The sequence below is a fragment of the Chinchilla lanigera genome, unplaced genomic scaffold (assembly GCF_000276665.1).
Source record: "Chinchilla lanigera isolate Chin_1 unplaced genomic scaffold, ChiLan1.0 scaffold00004, whole genome shotgun sequence".
Lineage (NCBI taxonomy): Eukaryota > Metazoa > Chordata > Mammalia > Rodentia > Chinchillidae > Chinchilla > Chinchilla lanigera.
The window spans coordinates 17,008,111-17,025,903 of record NW_004955405.1 but is presented as its reverse complement, the minus strand read 5'-3'; the positions used below and the strand labels follow the sequence as shown (position 1 = coordinate 17,025,903).

At 34.8% G+C, this 17,793-nt stretch overlaps 1 protein-coding gene across 7 annotated transcripts in view; it reads right to left on the bottom strand.

Moving 5' to 3' along the window:
- Nav3 (neuron navigator 3) overlaps positions 1-17,793 on the bottom strand; it is a 784,611-nt gene that overhangs the window by 187,350 nt on the left and 579,468 nt on the right. For 6 of the 7 annotated variants that reach the window (XM_005374355.2, XM_005374353.2, XM_005374354.2 and 3 more), the window contains 2 exons: positions 10,429-10,497; positions 7,243-7,385 (listed from right to left, as the gene is read on the bottom strand). In XM_005374355.2, the coding sequence (XP_005374412.1) occupies positions 7,243-7,385; positions 10,429-10,497 (212 nt within the window). The remainder of the gene's footprint in view (positions 1-7,242; positions 7,386-10,428; positions 10,498-17,793) is intronic. The other variant, XM_013517805.1, reaches the window with a different exon arrangement.

Sequence of the window (17,793 nt, the reverse complement as noted above, 5' to 3'; positions counted from 1 at the left end):
CTCTTACATTTATGACAAAACTTATGCGTTATTTCTTTCTATAATGAAAATAATGGTGTTCTAAAATATAATTATGTTAACTGGTATTTTATTGAAGATTCTTTAACTTCATTATTTCATAACAACCCAGTGAAGAAGGAAGTGTTTGTATGTCCAACTCACACTTGAGGCAACCAAACCTGGTGAGCCTATATAATTGTTTAAGTGTGTACAGCTAATGCGGAGTGGATGAGGGAGCTATTTTTAATTCCTCATTGTATGAGTCTAGAGCCTGGGCTCTATATTTATCCTAGAGTATCTGACATTCTAAGTGTTCCTAACAGGGGCTCTTAGACTTAAATGGGCACTTCAGCTCTCTGAGGATCCCACAGAATGCAAACAATGAATCAGCAAGTCTTGTTAATCCTGTGGGTCCAACACCGTGTTTTGAATGTCAGAGTTAAATAGTTTCAGGGACATGAAAATTGCTTCTTATGCCATTGCATTGGTTAAACTCATACATGTTCCAAAGCTCTACAGCATTAAGGTCTTTCCCTCTTTGAACTATCAGAACCCTGGGCAACTCTGAGTTCATCTGAGCTGATTAGCAATGTATGGCAAAGAATCACTAATAACATGTTCAGCTTTTCCTAATATCTTTTTTCATTATTTTAGCCATAAATTTAGGGCAAATTTGTGGCACATTTGCAAATAGCTTAAGAACTCAAGGAATTCCTATCCCTGCCAGCCTGAGAGCATTGGTGAGGATGGAAGCAAGGATAGAAAAGGACCAATCACAGCGCTTTTAAGGGGCTGAGGGACAAGGCAAGTAGGAGACAGTTCTCCTTCCTTAGAAAGGAGAAAAGCAGTTGAGGACATTAACTAGACTGCTATTGAAGTTCAAGTGCAGAAGAGAAATTTCAACATCACTACACCCCAAAATGAGACAAGAGAGACTCCAGATTATGACATCCACATCCAACCCACAGTAATGGTCATAGCAACAGCTGTAAAATTGTCCTCAGCTGAATACACACATATGAGATACCTCTTGATGCGCAGCTCTAAATCTGTCCCCAGCCTGTGTCTATATGGCAGCAATGAGGTGTTTCAGGTTTCATTAAAAGGGCAAATCACAGGTCATCACACATCAGGGAGTCATTGGAATGTAAGAGTCTCTGGAAGCCTTGTGCTAGAAGGTGCACCAGCAGCTGGGATGGTAGTGTCTGCAACCTCTACAGAGTGGGTGCAACTCAAATTGCAATCTGAAATTTATATATTCAGTAATGAGTATCCTGGCCAGACATAGTGGTGCACACCTCTAATCCCAGTGCTCAGGAGGCTGTGGTAGGAGGATGGCCATGAGTTTGAGGCCGGTCTGGGCTACAAGGTGAGCTCAAGGCCAGGCTGAACTGCATAGTGACACCCTGTCTCAAAAAAACAAAAAAAAAAAAAAAAAAAGAGAGAGAGAGAGAGAGAAAGAGAGAGAGAGGGTATCCTGGGTCCAGTGATTTCTCTCAAGGTTGAAAACTCAGTTTCTGACAACAAAAACATCTAATATGGAGAAGATCAGATACCTTACACAGACATTTAAAGGCATTCCTGCAAGGGTTGTGTACCTTGCATTTTCATGGCCTAGCCCTGCTCAAAGCACTGCCTTTATCTCTGGTCTCCAAGTGCAGTTTCTTCCCTCTCCTTCTTCTCTTCCTTTCCTCCCACCTCAGTTCACTACCACCAGCTTCACCATCATGAAATAATAGTGCCTAACAACTGCTTGTTTTATACTCCTTCTTAATAACTGATTTTTTATGCTAAGTATCCAATAAGCATCTTGTACTTGTATTTCATTGAACCTCACAATAATATGCAGTACAGTTAATATTTCTTGCCAGAAATCAGGAAATGAAACATGAAAAGAGAAATTAATTTTTCCCAATAATAAGTATATATAAATTTAGAACAGACAAATCAGAATTGGAACTCGGGTTTTTTCATCTCCAAACTAGGAAGACTTTTAACTACCTACCTAGTCTTTCTATGTGATTGTTGCCTACCTACAAGTTCCCTGGGATGGCTCTCCCAGAAGCCATGTTCATCACAACTGTGAAGTAAATCAGGTGACTGCTTAAATGATCTTTTCCTTCGTCCTTAGTGAGCATAATATAAATGAGAGAACATCTGACAAGACACCATATACTCAATATATTGTCCTACCCTTTTGCACATCCTTTTGCATCTATTCTTTATGGTCCATGTGAGAATGTATATTAATGTATGCTTACAAAATGTCTGCATTCAGAGAGTTACTGTCTGGTTATCTTACACGGCAAATAATATCGATGGCTTGAGAACAATGCCAATCTTTTTCTAAAATTAATACACTCAGGTGCACATGGCCATTGTGACAGGCATAGGGGAACATTAGAAAGGAATGTTACTCTATAGAGCTTCAGTTAGCTTTAGAGGGCAGTGTCACAATGCTGCAGTGCTGTCAGCCTCAGACAGGACACAGGGAACACCCTCAATCCGGGTACCTCTTTCTCCGCGATATGTGTGTTGCTGAGGAGGAAGCGAAGTAGCTTTTATCACGGAAACATACACAGTGATAATAACAATGATGACAATAGCACTGTTCTTGTTAAATATCCCCCACATAACAGGCTTGGTGGACAGAGATGTAGATGGGCTCTACTGGACACAGGACACGTAAAGTATCTCAGACCATTCTGGACTAAAGGAATTGATTCGGCAATGTGGCTAGAGCAATCAGTCTGGTAAATAATACGCCACATACCAATCTGGCTCCCAATAATATACCAAAATAACTTGAAAAATGTTTTTAAAAAGTAGTATTCAAATCCAAATCTGTCTTATTATGAAGTGGTTCCTCCTTTGCCTCGCTACATTGCTTTGTTTTGTGAAATTCTGTCATTGATTTTATGACTCAAAATAAATATGGGACAGTGCTGTAGGAATCTTGGTGGCAATGTCCATTTGCATGTGCTCATACTGTGTCATTGGCACAGTCAGAGTTCCCCCACTTATGGACTGTTATAAAATGTAGGGATGCTTCTTTTCACAAGCCAGTTTGAAAAAGTATGGAATTTCTGTGCAGGAATAATTAAGAACACTTCCATATGTATGTATGTATATGAAAACAAACAACATATCACATATGCCCCATAGTCATATCCCCTAATATAGGTACTTAGAATTGTGTTAACCCATGAAAATCCTGAAGATACAAAAATTATGATATTGACACCGTGTTTTAGGCTTATATAAGTGTGAAGCAACAGAGTAACGAGTTATGACAAAACACATAATTAAACCATCAGTAAAGTAATATAACTAAAACACATTTGCAGTACCTTGGAAAGCAAATTAAAAGTTCAGTGATTTAACTTTATAGTAATTTTAAAGCAATTTATTTTAAAAAGTCAGAAGTGTTTAAGAGCTCAATGTCTATATTTTAGCTGACAGTGAACAGCTGAAACTCCAGCCCTAATGCAAAATTCACATTAACTCTAATGGCTTCGTAACATTGAATTAAATTTTGCTAAGTCTTTGGCATCAGTTCTACTAATTCTATGTTCAGTGTAAATGACAGTAAAAGCTTCCACACCAGAAGATGCTCAATTAGAATCCAAGGGAAGAAAAGAGAGCTCTCCTTTTTAGTAAATATACGGGTTCTGTACAAAAATCTCTTGGGGGACATGGTGAAAAGGCGATAGTATTCCCTCCTGTGCTGTGGCATGTTTTTTAACAGTAGAGGGAAAAAAAATCACTTTCCTCTAAGGAACTTTACTAAAAACCACTTTCACAAGTTTAGAAACTACACTGTACATAAAGCTAGGGATATTTTACATTCCTAATTGAGCCATTTGGTATGTTTTGAGATTTATTCCACTGATTCTATAAAACTAGGATAATTTCTTAAGGCTGTTTCAGGGACCCAAAGCATATGTGCAAATGAACAATGATATAGCTTTCATAAGGTCTGACTTCCAGAGAAAATGTATTTTTCTATAGAGTGTATATCTATCCAGAGCAGTCTTACAAAGCACTCAGACAAACTGACACATGCTGGCCTTAGAACGCAGCAGTAATCATTGTCAGCTTTTGAATGATGGTCATCAGGAGAACAAACAAAAGGACTCTCAAAAGAAAAGCTGTCTCAAAAGATGCTATCTTCATTGCACCATTGTTCTGAAAAATTTATTCCCAAATTCTCCTTCAATAGAACAGCGAGACGGCATTGCATTGGGTTATAACGTTTCTATTTCGGCCCTCACTGCGAGTCATAATTTATGACAATGTGCAATGAAATTTTAATTCATTGGGTGAAATGGTGAAGTGAGCACACACTCTTTAGAATCGCCTTATTACTAAAATGATATTAGAGGCAGCTTTTGAAACGGAACTTCTGATTTTCTACTGACTTTCTTTTATTCAGTGTCACACTATTTGTAAATAAGCCATGTTCTATTTTTATAAATCATACAAAAGAAAAGATAGTTTTTTGGTTTTTTTTTCTTGAATAGAGAAATACGATAGAAATAAACCCTTATTATCCATGGTCAATTTTAGAGGTTCCAGAATTGACTTATATAGCTCATCATGTAAGAGTTTTCATTGAAAGTAGGAAAAATATTTCCACTTAGAAGTAGTCAAGGAACATATTACAGAAAATTTGGTTACTCCTTCAAATAAAATGCATTTATTAAACTTAAGCCTTCTAATTTCTAATAATAGGGAGGAATAGAAATGATCATTAGGACATTCAAGTTAGTACTTTCTGAATTTGGTCATTATGATACAACAACTTTTGAAAAACCTTTTTTAATTTTTACCATTCTTAGTCATATCCAAGATAAGTATGTACACTATTTTGTGACAAATACCAACTTTTCAGCAAATAGAATCTTCCACTTTTCAATTCACTATTACTGATATTTTTAAATTGTCACATAGAATCAAATATTTTATGTTATGTCCCAACTACAAATCTTGATGTTGAAGAATTTAAGCAAAAACTTTAATTAAAAATGCATCATATAGATATAGAATAAATTGTAAATTTTTTCATGCATAATTTTTGATCATATACTTTCTTATAATTTATAACAACATTCGGGGATATGAAACAGCATGCTCTGATTAACAAAAAGGCAACAATATTGTTTCTCTTGACATAAAATAATTCTGAATTTAATAGTAAATGCCATATTGTATGTAGAGGAAATCCCAGATGGTATATTGCAATATGCACTTTAAATTTACTGGCAGTTTATAGACATTTAATGTCTACATTTGATGTATAATAATTATCTGTGAATATGAAAACACACTTTAAATGTGTTAGAATTTTTAATTAGAATTTAAGGTAATGGTTGATTCATCACAAAAACTCTTGCCTTTTGCTGTAGATAATGTACCTAAGGAATTTATTGGACTCCCTTCTGCATATCCTATGACATCTGTCTCCACCTAGTGGTTATTACAAATATTGCTATATTTTAATTTTGCACTGCTAGACATACATAAAGGATTGAGTGATCATGAAAAAAATATCACTGCTTGGTTATTCTTGTATTTTTACTTTTAGAGATAGAAACGAAGACTTCCACATCAAAATAGTAATTTATTGAAAGTATTTATTTCTTCATCTCATGCCAGCATTACTGGAAAGTTTTTACAGAAATATTATTAGAAAGAAGTACCATGATGGATACAATTGGATACTTTGGCAGTCCATTCAACAAATCATTCATAAGCTTCCCTGGCAATTCTACAATATATATTATATTAAGTGTATATAATATATGATACAATTAACATTATATATTTATGCTATACATAATATTACTATATGCAATTAATATGTATTGTAGACACACAAACACATGAAATATTAGCTTGAACGTGTAGTATACTATCTAAGGTCACAAAATGAGGAAACATGATTTTCCAATGAAGAATTGTCATCTGCTTTCTCCCCAGGAAAAATCTAAATCTTCAGTAAGATTTCTTAGGATTTAAAAAATAACCTCCAAACTTGCAAATACATACTTTCCCCCAACTTCTTTTTGCATTCAGTGGAAGAGGTGGGTACTACAAGGATCATCACTCATTGGTCTGCTTGGGGGGGCTTACAGTCTGCCATATTTTGTTTTAGGTGAAAGGGGGATATTTTCACAAAAGAGTGTCTGGCTCCTAGATAATGCATTCATTTGTGCCTGAATAGGGGAAAGTTGCCCTATTATTTACCTGTCTGAAGCAATGTACAGTTATCTAACCTTTGAAAAAGAATTCTTACTAAATTGAATTATTAAAAGCAAATCTACCAAGTGTCCTATTAACTAAATATTTATGTCATTCTTTACTTTAACATGCTTTTCCATATAGAGGCCAATACCATGAAGAAAAGTTTAAAGTGCTACTGATTTGAAAAGAGTACCCCAAAACCCCGCATGACATTGCAATCACTCCAACAGCTACATCACTTATAAACATAGTACATGTTCTCATATAAACTCCAAACTTACCTGGGCCACTTCCTGTTTGCAGTGACAAGCAGTGAGCTAGTGCCTCTTTAAAGGCACCATTCTGCACATCACAGAGAACTGCATGACACATAGATAATTTACAATCTGTCTTTAACACAAATTTCCACTAATTGTCCTTTTTTCTGACTTACTGATTTTGTGATTTGATAATTATAGTATGTACTATTCCAAGAAAACAAATGTGAATGGTTCATCTGGGGAAGACTGAAGATATATTTTTTAAGTTTTGCTCCTTGCAGAACTACAGACATACCATAATTATAACTCAATTTTTCATGCTCCATCATTAACTGCACCAAACACTTACGGCATATATGGCAACTGAAAGTAAAGATTCAAATAAATGTAATATAGCTTTATGATTCCAGGATAAATTTACATAAAACATGAAAGACATATGAAAATGCTATTTATACGCATCCGGGAGAAACTTTTTGTGAAGCAGATTTTATATGTGGGTATATAATTAAACACTTTAAAATACATGAGTGCATTTCCATAAGATGTTTTTCAGATAAGAAAAGCCTAGAAGAAGACTAGAAATCAGGAAGGCCATTTAGGAAACTTACGAAAAGCCCTTGGTAACATTTTCATCCCCCAAACTACTGCACTGCTCGCATATTAAATTTAGCATGTTAACTCACGAGACTCTCGGTAGACAAGGGCCGTAATGAGATAACAGACGAACACGTACCTTTTTCGTTCCCATTTGAATAATTTGGAGGCTTGTTTTTATCAATGCTGTTAAAGCTCTGACTCCTCCGGTTTAGGTTGGATGCTCCCTGGGCCTTGCTGCTGTTGCTACCTGCGCCTGGCACCCGAGAGGGTCCCGGAAGTCTGAAACAGGGAAGGAAAGATTGCATTGATATTGTGTGTTTGGAAAAGGTAGAGAGCAAGGGCTTCTGGTCAGGGAAGAGTTAGTGGGAAAACCACAATACTGTGTAGAATGTTTCTGATGAGCAGAAAATGGTGCTTTCCACGACGAATAATTAACTACAAGGGCAGACTACCAGAGAAAAACAACTCTGTTTCACTTTGCAGTAAGCACGCTGCCACCCCCGCATCCCCACCATGGCCATAATAGAGAAATATTAAAATAGGCCACATATAACCAAAAAAAAAAAATCAGACTTTCTCAATCGCCGCTTGATAAAACTTTGCCTTAAAAGAACTGTAACAGTGTCATGAAAAGCAAGGGAAACAATAACACTTAACTTTATTAGGTCCACAGCATAGTAATTACAGTTGTTAAATTGATCTTTTCATTTTAGGTAGCTGAACTCTAAGACTTGTAAATTGCTAAGAAGAATCAAGTTCCTGAACAAATGGAAGAAAGCAAATATTTGCGGAGTGTCTAAGCTAGTTTAGCTACTCTATTTAAAGGATGGTGCCAGAAGCAAGGTCAGGAATAACATCATATGTGACTGGGATACCTCACAAAAAACCTTCATTCCTGTTAAAAAATAAACAACCAGACTTCAGATGGTGATCTTGTAAGTGTGGCCACCTCATTCTAGAGGGCATTGCGTGTTGGTTGATAAGAAAATCACCATTTGCAGAACAATTTAAAATACAGCTAGGGTGACAGCAGTTTCAATTATCCTTTGTATATGAAGAAATAGATGAAGAAATATCTAGGATCTATTTTATGCCTAGAGACAGTAGGACAGGAAGCCACAAGCTACTGTTATTTTGTTTGGTCTATAGTTAAATGCTAGACTACATCTTTTATGTCACTGTGTTCCCTTTAAAGTTTTAAAAATCAATCATTTCATATGAATTATACCTAATTTTATTTTACATGACTATTATCTTGTGTATGTATGTGTTCAGTCCATATGAATAAGAATCTACAGGATAGGAAATAATATTGACATTGCAAGATCTGTTGAGAATACATGATAGTGAAGGTTGCCAGCAACTTTGCTGGTATTTGCTGCCACCATGTGAATATGGCTGTGTACTACTTTGAAAATTCTATTTGAAAATCAGAAGTAACCCAGAACTTATAAATACAGCACTAAATGTTTTTACATCTTTCATGTGCATATTTATAAAATGACATATGTTACATATCAAAATTTCATGATCCATGTGTTATACTGTTGCGATTTTAATTGACATTTGTAATGCTACCTATTTTATTTTTACATATTATTTAACAATTCTAACACTTGAAAATATGAATAATTTAAAAGCGTAACAGATATTGCAAAATAAAATAAACATCAGGAAAATACAAATGCTAGGTTTTAAAAAGTGTTAATGTCTTGGAACAATTAATAGTTTCAAAATCTTGACTGTATCTTAGGGTTTAAATACATATATTAATAAATGCTTCTTTCAGCTATTTTGTTAATTAGGGGTTATATCATGCACAAGATTAAAATCTTTTCCAAAGAATTCGATCATTAAACTTGTACTCAGAGAGCTACAAGGGCTCAGGAGTGTAGAACAATAACCTCAGAAACTAGGAATTTTCAGTACCAGTGAGTGCATATTCCAGAAAGAACTCAACTAATTAATTTGACCAAACACCTCAGTCATAATAAATCTGAGACAGAGCCCTGTAGACATAATCACAGACTTAGCAAGTTCATTCCAAGCTCACATGTATAAACAGATTTTGTCACAAACTTGCTCTGCTTGCAATAAAACCTGACCCATTTCTAGAAAGTAATTAAAATGCATTTTCATCTTTACTGTGGCTTGTGAAGCTTCGTGATCTTCAGACTGAAGATCAAATTAAGACAAATTAAAAAATACATTTGCTCTTCTCATTACCCTAATTTGACAAGCAGCCAGAGTCTCCAGATCATTCATCAAAGTAATAAAAAGGGAAATAAGATGAAGAAAAAAGGAAAGAGAATATGTAAGAGAGAAATGTCCTATTTAAACAAAGTCTTTAGAATATATCTTACATGCCCAAGTATTAGAAAGAGTAATAAAAATGCTCATTATACATGGCAGGTCGTTATTCCTTGCACATCCTAATTTATTACATTTATTATAATTTTTAATGAAATATCTATTAAAAACTGTCTCCCCCACATCATCTTAACTACTTTAGAAACTGACATAGAAAACCAAGGTAAGGGGTAGAGCACCTACCTCAGGTCAAGGCATCACAAACAGTCCCTTTGGTCATGCACTGTGCAACATGATTTGTTAATGCTGCAAAGACTAATAACCCATCACCGGACACTATCCAGTGAGGGAGAAAGTGCACAGAATCGCACAGTAATCAGAGGTGCAAGACACTGAGGATGTGGTGTTACTCATCTGTTTAATTCCTCAGTCATACCTTCGTCAATGTAACATCAAAAAAGTCAAACTCTTTCAATATTTTTATATTATTATTCTCCAAGTTATTTATTCTATGTATATTTAAAATATATATATATCCTGAAGAAACAAAGTGAAGCTATTATAGATAGATAAATAGCACAGACTGCCCTGAAACAAATTTTTTCTGGCAAAAATAGCTAGCTTTTCTCAATTCTGCTTTAAAATGTGCAATAATTCACATGTGTCAATCTCAAAAAGTAGGTCTAATCTTGTATTGTTTCCAAATTCTGTGTGCCAGGGCCTTCAAGGTATTCTTTATTTTAACTTGTTCTGAGCCTAGGGCCTAGATTTCATTCCAGTATAACGGTGAGCACAACTAAATTGACACAGAAAAAGCCAAACCCATTTAATCATCTACCACATACATGCTCATTCCTGAAACTGGATGGAAATCTACTTGGAAGAATTCAGTACCTTAAAGTTTTCACTCAGAAATATGTCAGACTTTTAACAATTGAAAGTGATGGACAAAATATCACTGGGTGCTTATTGAATATCACTAACAAGCAATAAATTAGAGATATTAACTGACCTAGTAGGCTTTTTCTGACTGGTTGCAATTCCACTGTGATTAGACTGAGTTGCATATCTGGCTGTCAGACTGTATGAGGAGAAACAGAGAAATTGAATTAAAGAGATCCTTTGAACATGGAAAGAAAGCACAAACTTACAAGGAAACTATGAATCAATGAAATGCAATTGGAACACGGATAAAATGTATAAAGAACAAATTAATCAGAAAATTATGGTAATGTAACATATATATCATGACCTTTGATTATGAACATACTATGAAATAATACAGCACACCCTTGTAATAAAATGTGTCATCACTAACTTTAAAATTATGACTGTGTAGTACTAATATTTTAATAGCATTATTTCATCTCACAAAAACTAGAACTGAAAACTTCGGGGAAATGAAAGTTTCATTTACATAATAGAAATATCTCTCAATAAAGTTAAAAATGTGGGTTGAATATCATAAGTTTGTGCAGTAAGCATTTAAACTAAATATTTGGTTCTTTTAAGCTAAATACTTTGAAAACCAAGTCATTAAAATATCTGGTTTGTGTCTAATAAATTCTTATTGGTCTTCAGCTAGAAGTTTTAAAGGAAGTGAACAATGAAAGTTTTTTTTTGTCCAAAGGAAGTTGTATAAAAATTGAAATTTAAGTGTAGCCAAAGTGTTGAAGACCAAGCTTAACAAATACTCATAACCTCTGAACACTAAACACTTCTTAATGATTTTAAAAATTGAAGTATTTTATCAAACACATGCAAGAAAACATTATTGAAACCAAGTTTTGAAGATTAATACTTTGTAATCAAAATGCAAGTGTGTACACTGAACTGTTATCAGAGTTAGTAAGAGGTAAGATATTAGTTTTCTGAAGGCTGCAGTTCAACTGAATAGACCCAATGGATGTTCACACATCTGTGGTGGTCATGGGCAGATGCAGGGATGGAGAACCTTCTCTCAGGTGAATTGTGAAGATGCTAGGTAAACCCAGCGGCTGTGCACCCACAGTCTAGAGACTCAGAGAAAGCCACAACAAATGGGGAATCATGGTGGGAAAGGTCGCATGACCCCTTCCTGGAGTTATTCCAGTTGCTTTGCTGCCCAATGGAGAATATTTCAATCAAGGGAAGACTGCTTAGGACAGTGAGATTTCTGAGTTCTTTCGTAGTCCTGCAGCTAGTCTGTCCTTGGGACTTCCAGGTCCTTAAAACTGCCTCACTTGAGGAGAGTACATTCTCATATGGAGGGTGTTCTCAGATTTACAGAGCACTTGTGTTTCACACTTGTCATGTTATATACACTGTCGTTTGTTTATAGTGCATGCTACCTTTTAACTACAGTGTACATGGAAACAACTGGCCACAGCTGGCTATAGTACCTCAGTAACAGTAATGTCACAGAGTAAATGAAAAATATGAAATAAGCTGTCTCAATGTAGTGAGGTATTCTATAAAAAGTAAATATAAAACTAAAAACAACCAGAGCAAAGGAAGATCTTTGTGAACTTTTCATTGACTTGCCAATGTGAGTACCAGGTAAAAATTAACTTCTGTCTTATTTTATATTTTCTAACTTAAACACAAATATAAGTAGTAACCATGATAATGAAGCAATGTACTTTCTTTCAGTGAACCTCAGCTTTCTCACTGAGTTCCCTCCATGATTTTAAGGAAAAACCACAATATGATTTTTAGCACTGAACGGGAAAAAAAGAAGCAAGAAGGTCTGAAGAGGTTAAGTGATTTAACCAAAATCAATTTGGCTTTATGGTCCATGTCTCATGTGTGTTTTTTAATTTATTAAGAAAGAATACCCTTCTTGTTGCCTCTGTTTTTATATCAGGTACCTTGTAACTCCCTGAAGTTTCAGTTCTTCCCTACTTTCCTCGTAGTTGTAGAACTGTTACATTAAAGAACATCATAGCTTTGTTAAACTTTCACTACATTCTCTATATGTGACCTTACTGATCCCTCCATTTACTGAATCATACGCAGGTTACCAACCAGCTCACCTGGTGTGTCTGCTTCCCTTCCTGTCCATTTTTCTTTCCCCCAGGGCCTCTTCCTTTCCCCAACTCTTGTATTTTTGGTACCAGGAATCTAACTTACCACCTTGCCCTTGCTGGGCAGGTGCCGTGCCGCTGAGCTAAATCCCCAGCCCCTCCCCAACTCTTAAAGGAATGATTTTTTTCCCCACAAAAGGCATGTCCTTTTTCCTCCAATGCTCATGTATGTTCTTTTGTTTACTATTTTCTACTAAGATATATACTAAAATTCTACACACCAGAATTAACTTGTCTTGCATATGCAGGTCATTGGTATCAGCTGCACACAAGGCTTGTCCATTTACCTCATCTTCAAATTCACCATACCAAAGTCTCCAACCAAATTCCAATCTGCTCCTTCCATTATTTCTTTTCTTTATTTGTTCACAGGATGACGATATAGTTTAGTCGTGTAGACTGGAAACTTCAAGAATTGATTTTACTCTTTTTCCCTTGCAAATATTACAGATGGTCAATCAATACCTATTTATCCTGTTTGCTTTTTGTTTTTTAATTTTTTTTTTGTTTTGTTTTGTTTTTCTGATACGGAAATCAAACTCATGACCTCACGCTTGCCAGGCAGGCTCTGTGCCGCTGAGCTAAATCCCCAGCCCCATATATCCTGTTTGAACTTGCATAAATTCACTTGTATCTATGCTCTTCAATCCCAGTCTGTATCATACCAACTCAAGCTTTGAACATTTCCTGCAATACCTCTGGAGTAGAGAGGAATTCACAAACAGAACTGCTTATCTAATTCATTTTCCAGCCTGGATAATCAGAGCCAAAAAAGGCCACCAAGTTTAGACTTGCCCACTGATATAGACGAAGGAAGAAATGCCTAAAGAGACACAATAAATTTCCTATAACATATAGCAGATTTATAGCACATTCAAAGTAAATACAAACATTCAAGGATTTCTACCATATGTTTATACACGTGCATCCCTATGGTGTATTACCTTTGTCACTTTAAAAGGGCTCTAGTCAAGAGGATTTCTATTTTTGCAAACATCAATTTTTCTTTTGTACTTTTCTTATGCCTTTCTCCTGCTATAAATCCTATGGGAATAATTCCTACTTGCTTCTATTGTACCAAATTTGTCTAATTTTTAAAGAATGATCATAAATGATATGACATTCATGCACTATTTCTTTATTATGACCTACTTAAAACTCTAAATTTTCATAATTACTTATTTACCTTCTCATAGCAGAAAAATTAACCACTTAAACATAGCAGTTTCTTCAATATAATAACTTCAATTTTTAGAAAGGATAGAATAATTTTTCAGAAAAATTTCTTGAAGATATACTTAAAATACTATGTCTAATCTAAAAGATAAAGAAACTGGATGTTTTGCAAATTTTTAAAGGAATACAATCATTAGTATTTCTTTGACTTGATGATCTGTACCAAAGACTATCATAGATGTTGATAGTTTGTCTGCTTTTTCTTATTAAAAGGGAAAAATGAACAGTTGGAAAACAAAATATATCATAGATCACCAAATCAATACATGTGTAGAAATAAGTAATTCAGAGTCCACCAAAAGTATATACATTAGGAAAAGAATAACTTTTGTAAATATTTTAGTACTAAGTTTATTGAGACATCATGAGATTAAAACAAGTTACCTTTGGCCTGTACAATTACAAGAAGTTCTCAAAGTAGTGGCCATCAGCTTCCACACATTTATCAGCACAGTGAGTTGCTGAAGTGTGTTTAGATTTTTTTCATAAATACTGTATATTGTTAATACAGTTATTATTTAGACAACAAAGACAATTTTTCAAAGACTTGTGTTCCAGGAATATAATAATAGAGTGAGAAACACTCAACATGACAAATGATGCAATTTACTTTACAAAGTTCAAAATGAGCAAAAAATATAAAGAGTAAACCTATACAATCTTAAAAGTATTTAAAATTAACTGCCACATGTAGAATGTTATTTGGATGCTGACTCAAATAGCTGAAACATTTATGAGAAAAATGAGATTTTTAACACTTAGTGACTGAAACTAAGTAATTAATATAATTTTTAAAGTGTGATAATTATTTTGAATGGTTATGTTTGGAAGAAACCATATATATTATATATATCTTAGTTTGTTATATTATATATCTTAGTTTTTTATATTATACGTATCTTGGATTTTTTTATAAAATGTACAAAATAATTAATTGAAAATAATCAGTAGTAGAGCTAGGGGCTTAGAGTGTTTGATTATAAGTGAAGAAAAGAAGGTTGTGAATTGATAAAATTTGGATCTGATTGATGAGTTCATGAGGAATTTAAGTGGAACTTAGTATGTTAAAAAACAAAAGGTAGAATACAGAGTATTTTTATTATTTTCATCCTGAAGAAATTAATCGTTCTGTCAAGTATACCTGTCACAAATGTTTAGCATATTAAAAAAAAGTGAATATTTCTTATGGGTAAGTTTATTGCTAGGGTGTTTTCACCACTTCATGAGTCTATTTACCACTTCAGAGAATAAATAAAATACATATGATTTCATCAATTAATTCACTGGTGTTATCAATTTCATTTGTTTCTCTTTTATGATCCTACATATTAACAGACTATGCTATACCAATTTTCATTTCTAACAACTGCGTGGTGTAAATGTCTGGCCCATTGCTATGTAAGTCTCTACCACTCCCAAATGTTTAGAGGTCAAAAACCAGAGTCTGCTCAGAAGAATAATTTGTTTTGTATTTTGCTGACTCTCTGCATTTATCATGTCCTCAGTGGGTGAAGTATGAGTTTGGTATAAGATCTAATACTGCTATACCATATAATGTTCAAGGAACTGTGTATAAGGGTAGACACGTGAATGTATACTCATGTGCACAAATGATTAATTAGAAATTTATTACTTACAGGTTATATCATAGTTTTGTTACCAACTTGCTCTTATATCTTTGGTAATGACACATGTCTGTTATTCCCTACTTTTTTTCCTTATTTTCAAAGAAGACAGGACAACAACATGGGAGAATTAGCTGGATATCTATGACCAGTTATCTAAAATATAGCTACTGCATCAGTTGTATGTGCTACAGTTTGGCTAATAAAATTTCCTGGAAGTCCTGCCTATACAAACTATCCTACCAAGCTTGGCACTGTTGGAAAGTGGTGAAACTTTTACTAAGTGGGAGGTCTTAGGTCTCTGGGGCATGACTGCAAAGAAAATATTGTGGTTTTCCATTTTTTTCTAACCACTATAGTCTCACTACTGAAAAGGTGATCTGTAGACTAGTAACGCTAGAACCACCTGGGATATGTCAGAAATACAAAATCAGTGCCCATCCTAGACTTTTCAACTAGAATCTATGTTCCAACAGGATCTCCAGATAATTTCAGTGTATAAAAAAACCAGAGAAGCCATGCTGTCTGGTACATCCATAAATGCCTACTTGCAGTGAGAGAACAGGTAAACACATCAGGCTATGCCTCTTTTTAGAATTCATCTTTCCTCACACTGTTGTTCTAGATGGCAGCAGCTGAATCCACACCTTTAGCTTCCCTAACAACAGGCACATCTCCAGCTCCTCTTGTTTCAAGAAAATACATTTACTTATTGTTCTCTGTCCAAATATTGAATGCTATATTTATATCCATATTGATATTCTAGACATCAGCCATCTACTCCTCCATTACTTTTATAGCAAATGTATGCTGTAAGTCCAAACTTAACCCTATATTTCAGAACTTGCTTTCTAAAGATTTCCTTGATGTGTCCTAGATATTTCACATAAACTGTATGATAATTTATCAGGATGAGCATTTGTGATCTCAAGAGACTGGGGCAGCACCTAATGTTCCTTTTTGTATTCTTAGTACACACCATGGGTTGGTATTAGCTAGATAATGGACTGACATATTTACAAATTATCAAACTATTACATGCTCTATCTTCATCCTCTAAGCAAGGCAAGTCATTCCCTGAATGGAATTATCAGTATAATAACAGAAGGAACTGAAAGACAATACTCTAATATATTTTTAAGTGATGGGCATTTATATTGATTTTCTTTTGTATTCCTCACAGCAGATCTGCAACACTGATATTTTTTACATATCTGACTAACAAATGTGAAAATTGAAGTTTTTACATAAATTTCTGTGTACAAGGGTCTTGATAGCTTTCCTCTCATTGCTAAGACAAAATACCTGATGCCCAATATTAAGGAAGGAAAGGTTTATTAGCTCACAGTCTGTGGTGGTTTCAGTCCACACTCGGTTGGCTCCAGGGCAGAGTGGCACATGGCAGAGGGCAACAGTTCATGGCAGCGGAAGATAGCAAGGTAACAAGAGCAAAAAGGAGGAGTGGCAGCAAGCAGCCTCTTTCCCTCTCTTACACTGTATGCAAAATACCCACCCCAGGGCAGGTGTAGCACTCACATCCATAATTCCAACATGGGACCATGAATCAGTCATAAATTCTAGAAGCCCACCCCATGATTGTTTGAAATTTTGGGAGGCCATCCAGACAAAAACCATAACAAGTAACACATCTTGTAAATTACAATACTAAAATTTGATAGTGTATAATTCTGTGCACTGTTCTACCATTGTTTTCACTGGATCTTAGCCAAAATGCCAAGTAGCAGTATTACTGTTTTCATAAATGTTGATTAGCAGTTGTAATACTTCCACCTTTTTTGGCTTAGCTATCAGTTTACTATATACTACTACATATGAATTTATGAAACTTCCCAAACATTATGATAATATTTTTATACTGCCTAGAAAATATTTTCAGTTTCAAATAAATCTTTTAATAGATATCATTTAGCATTTGGATAGATAACATTAAATAACTTCATTGAACATTTATCTAGAAATCTGTACTAATCATAATAATATTAAAAGGTAAAATAATTTTAGTGTATAAGCAACTGCTCTCACAGTATTGAAACAATATTATCATTTATTTTAAAGCAACACTTTAGTCAAGACTAACAATATGGGGGCTGGGGATTTAGCTCAGTGGCAAAGTGCCTGCCTGGCAAGCGCAAGGTCGTTAGTTCCATTCCCGGTACCGGAGAAAAACAAAAAAACCAAAAAACCAAACAAGACTAACAATATGGTATATATTTTATAAACCATCTATCCTCATGTCTTAATCAGTCACAATGATAGTTATTTTTTATAAAGCCTTGTAGGGGCCTCACAATCCTCAATCATAATTCAAAAACCCATTATTTCTCAAGAAGATCTTCCCATCAAAACACTGTTAAGGGGGCTGGGGATTTAGCTCAGCGGCAAAAGCGCCTGCCTGGCAAGCGCAAGGTCGTGAGTTCAGTTCCCGGTACC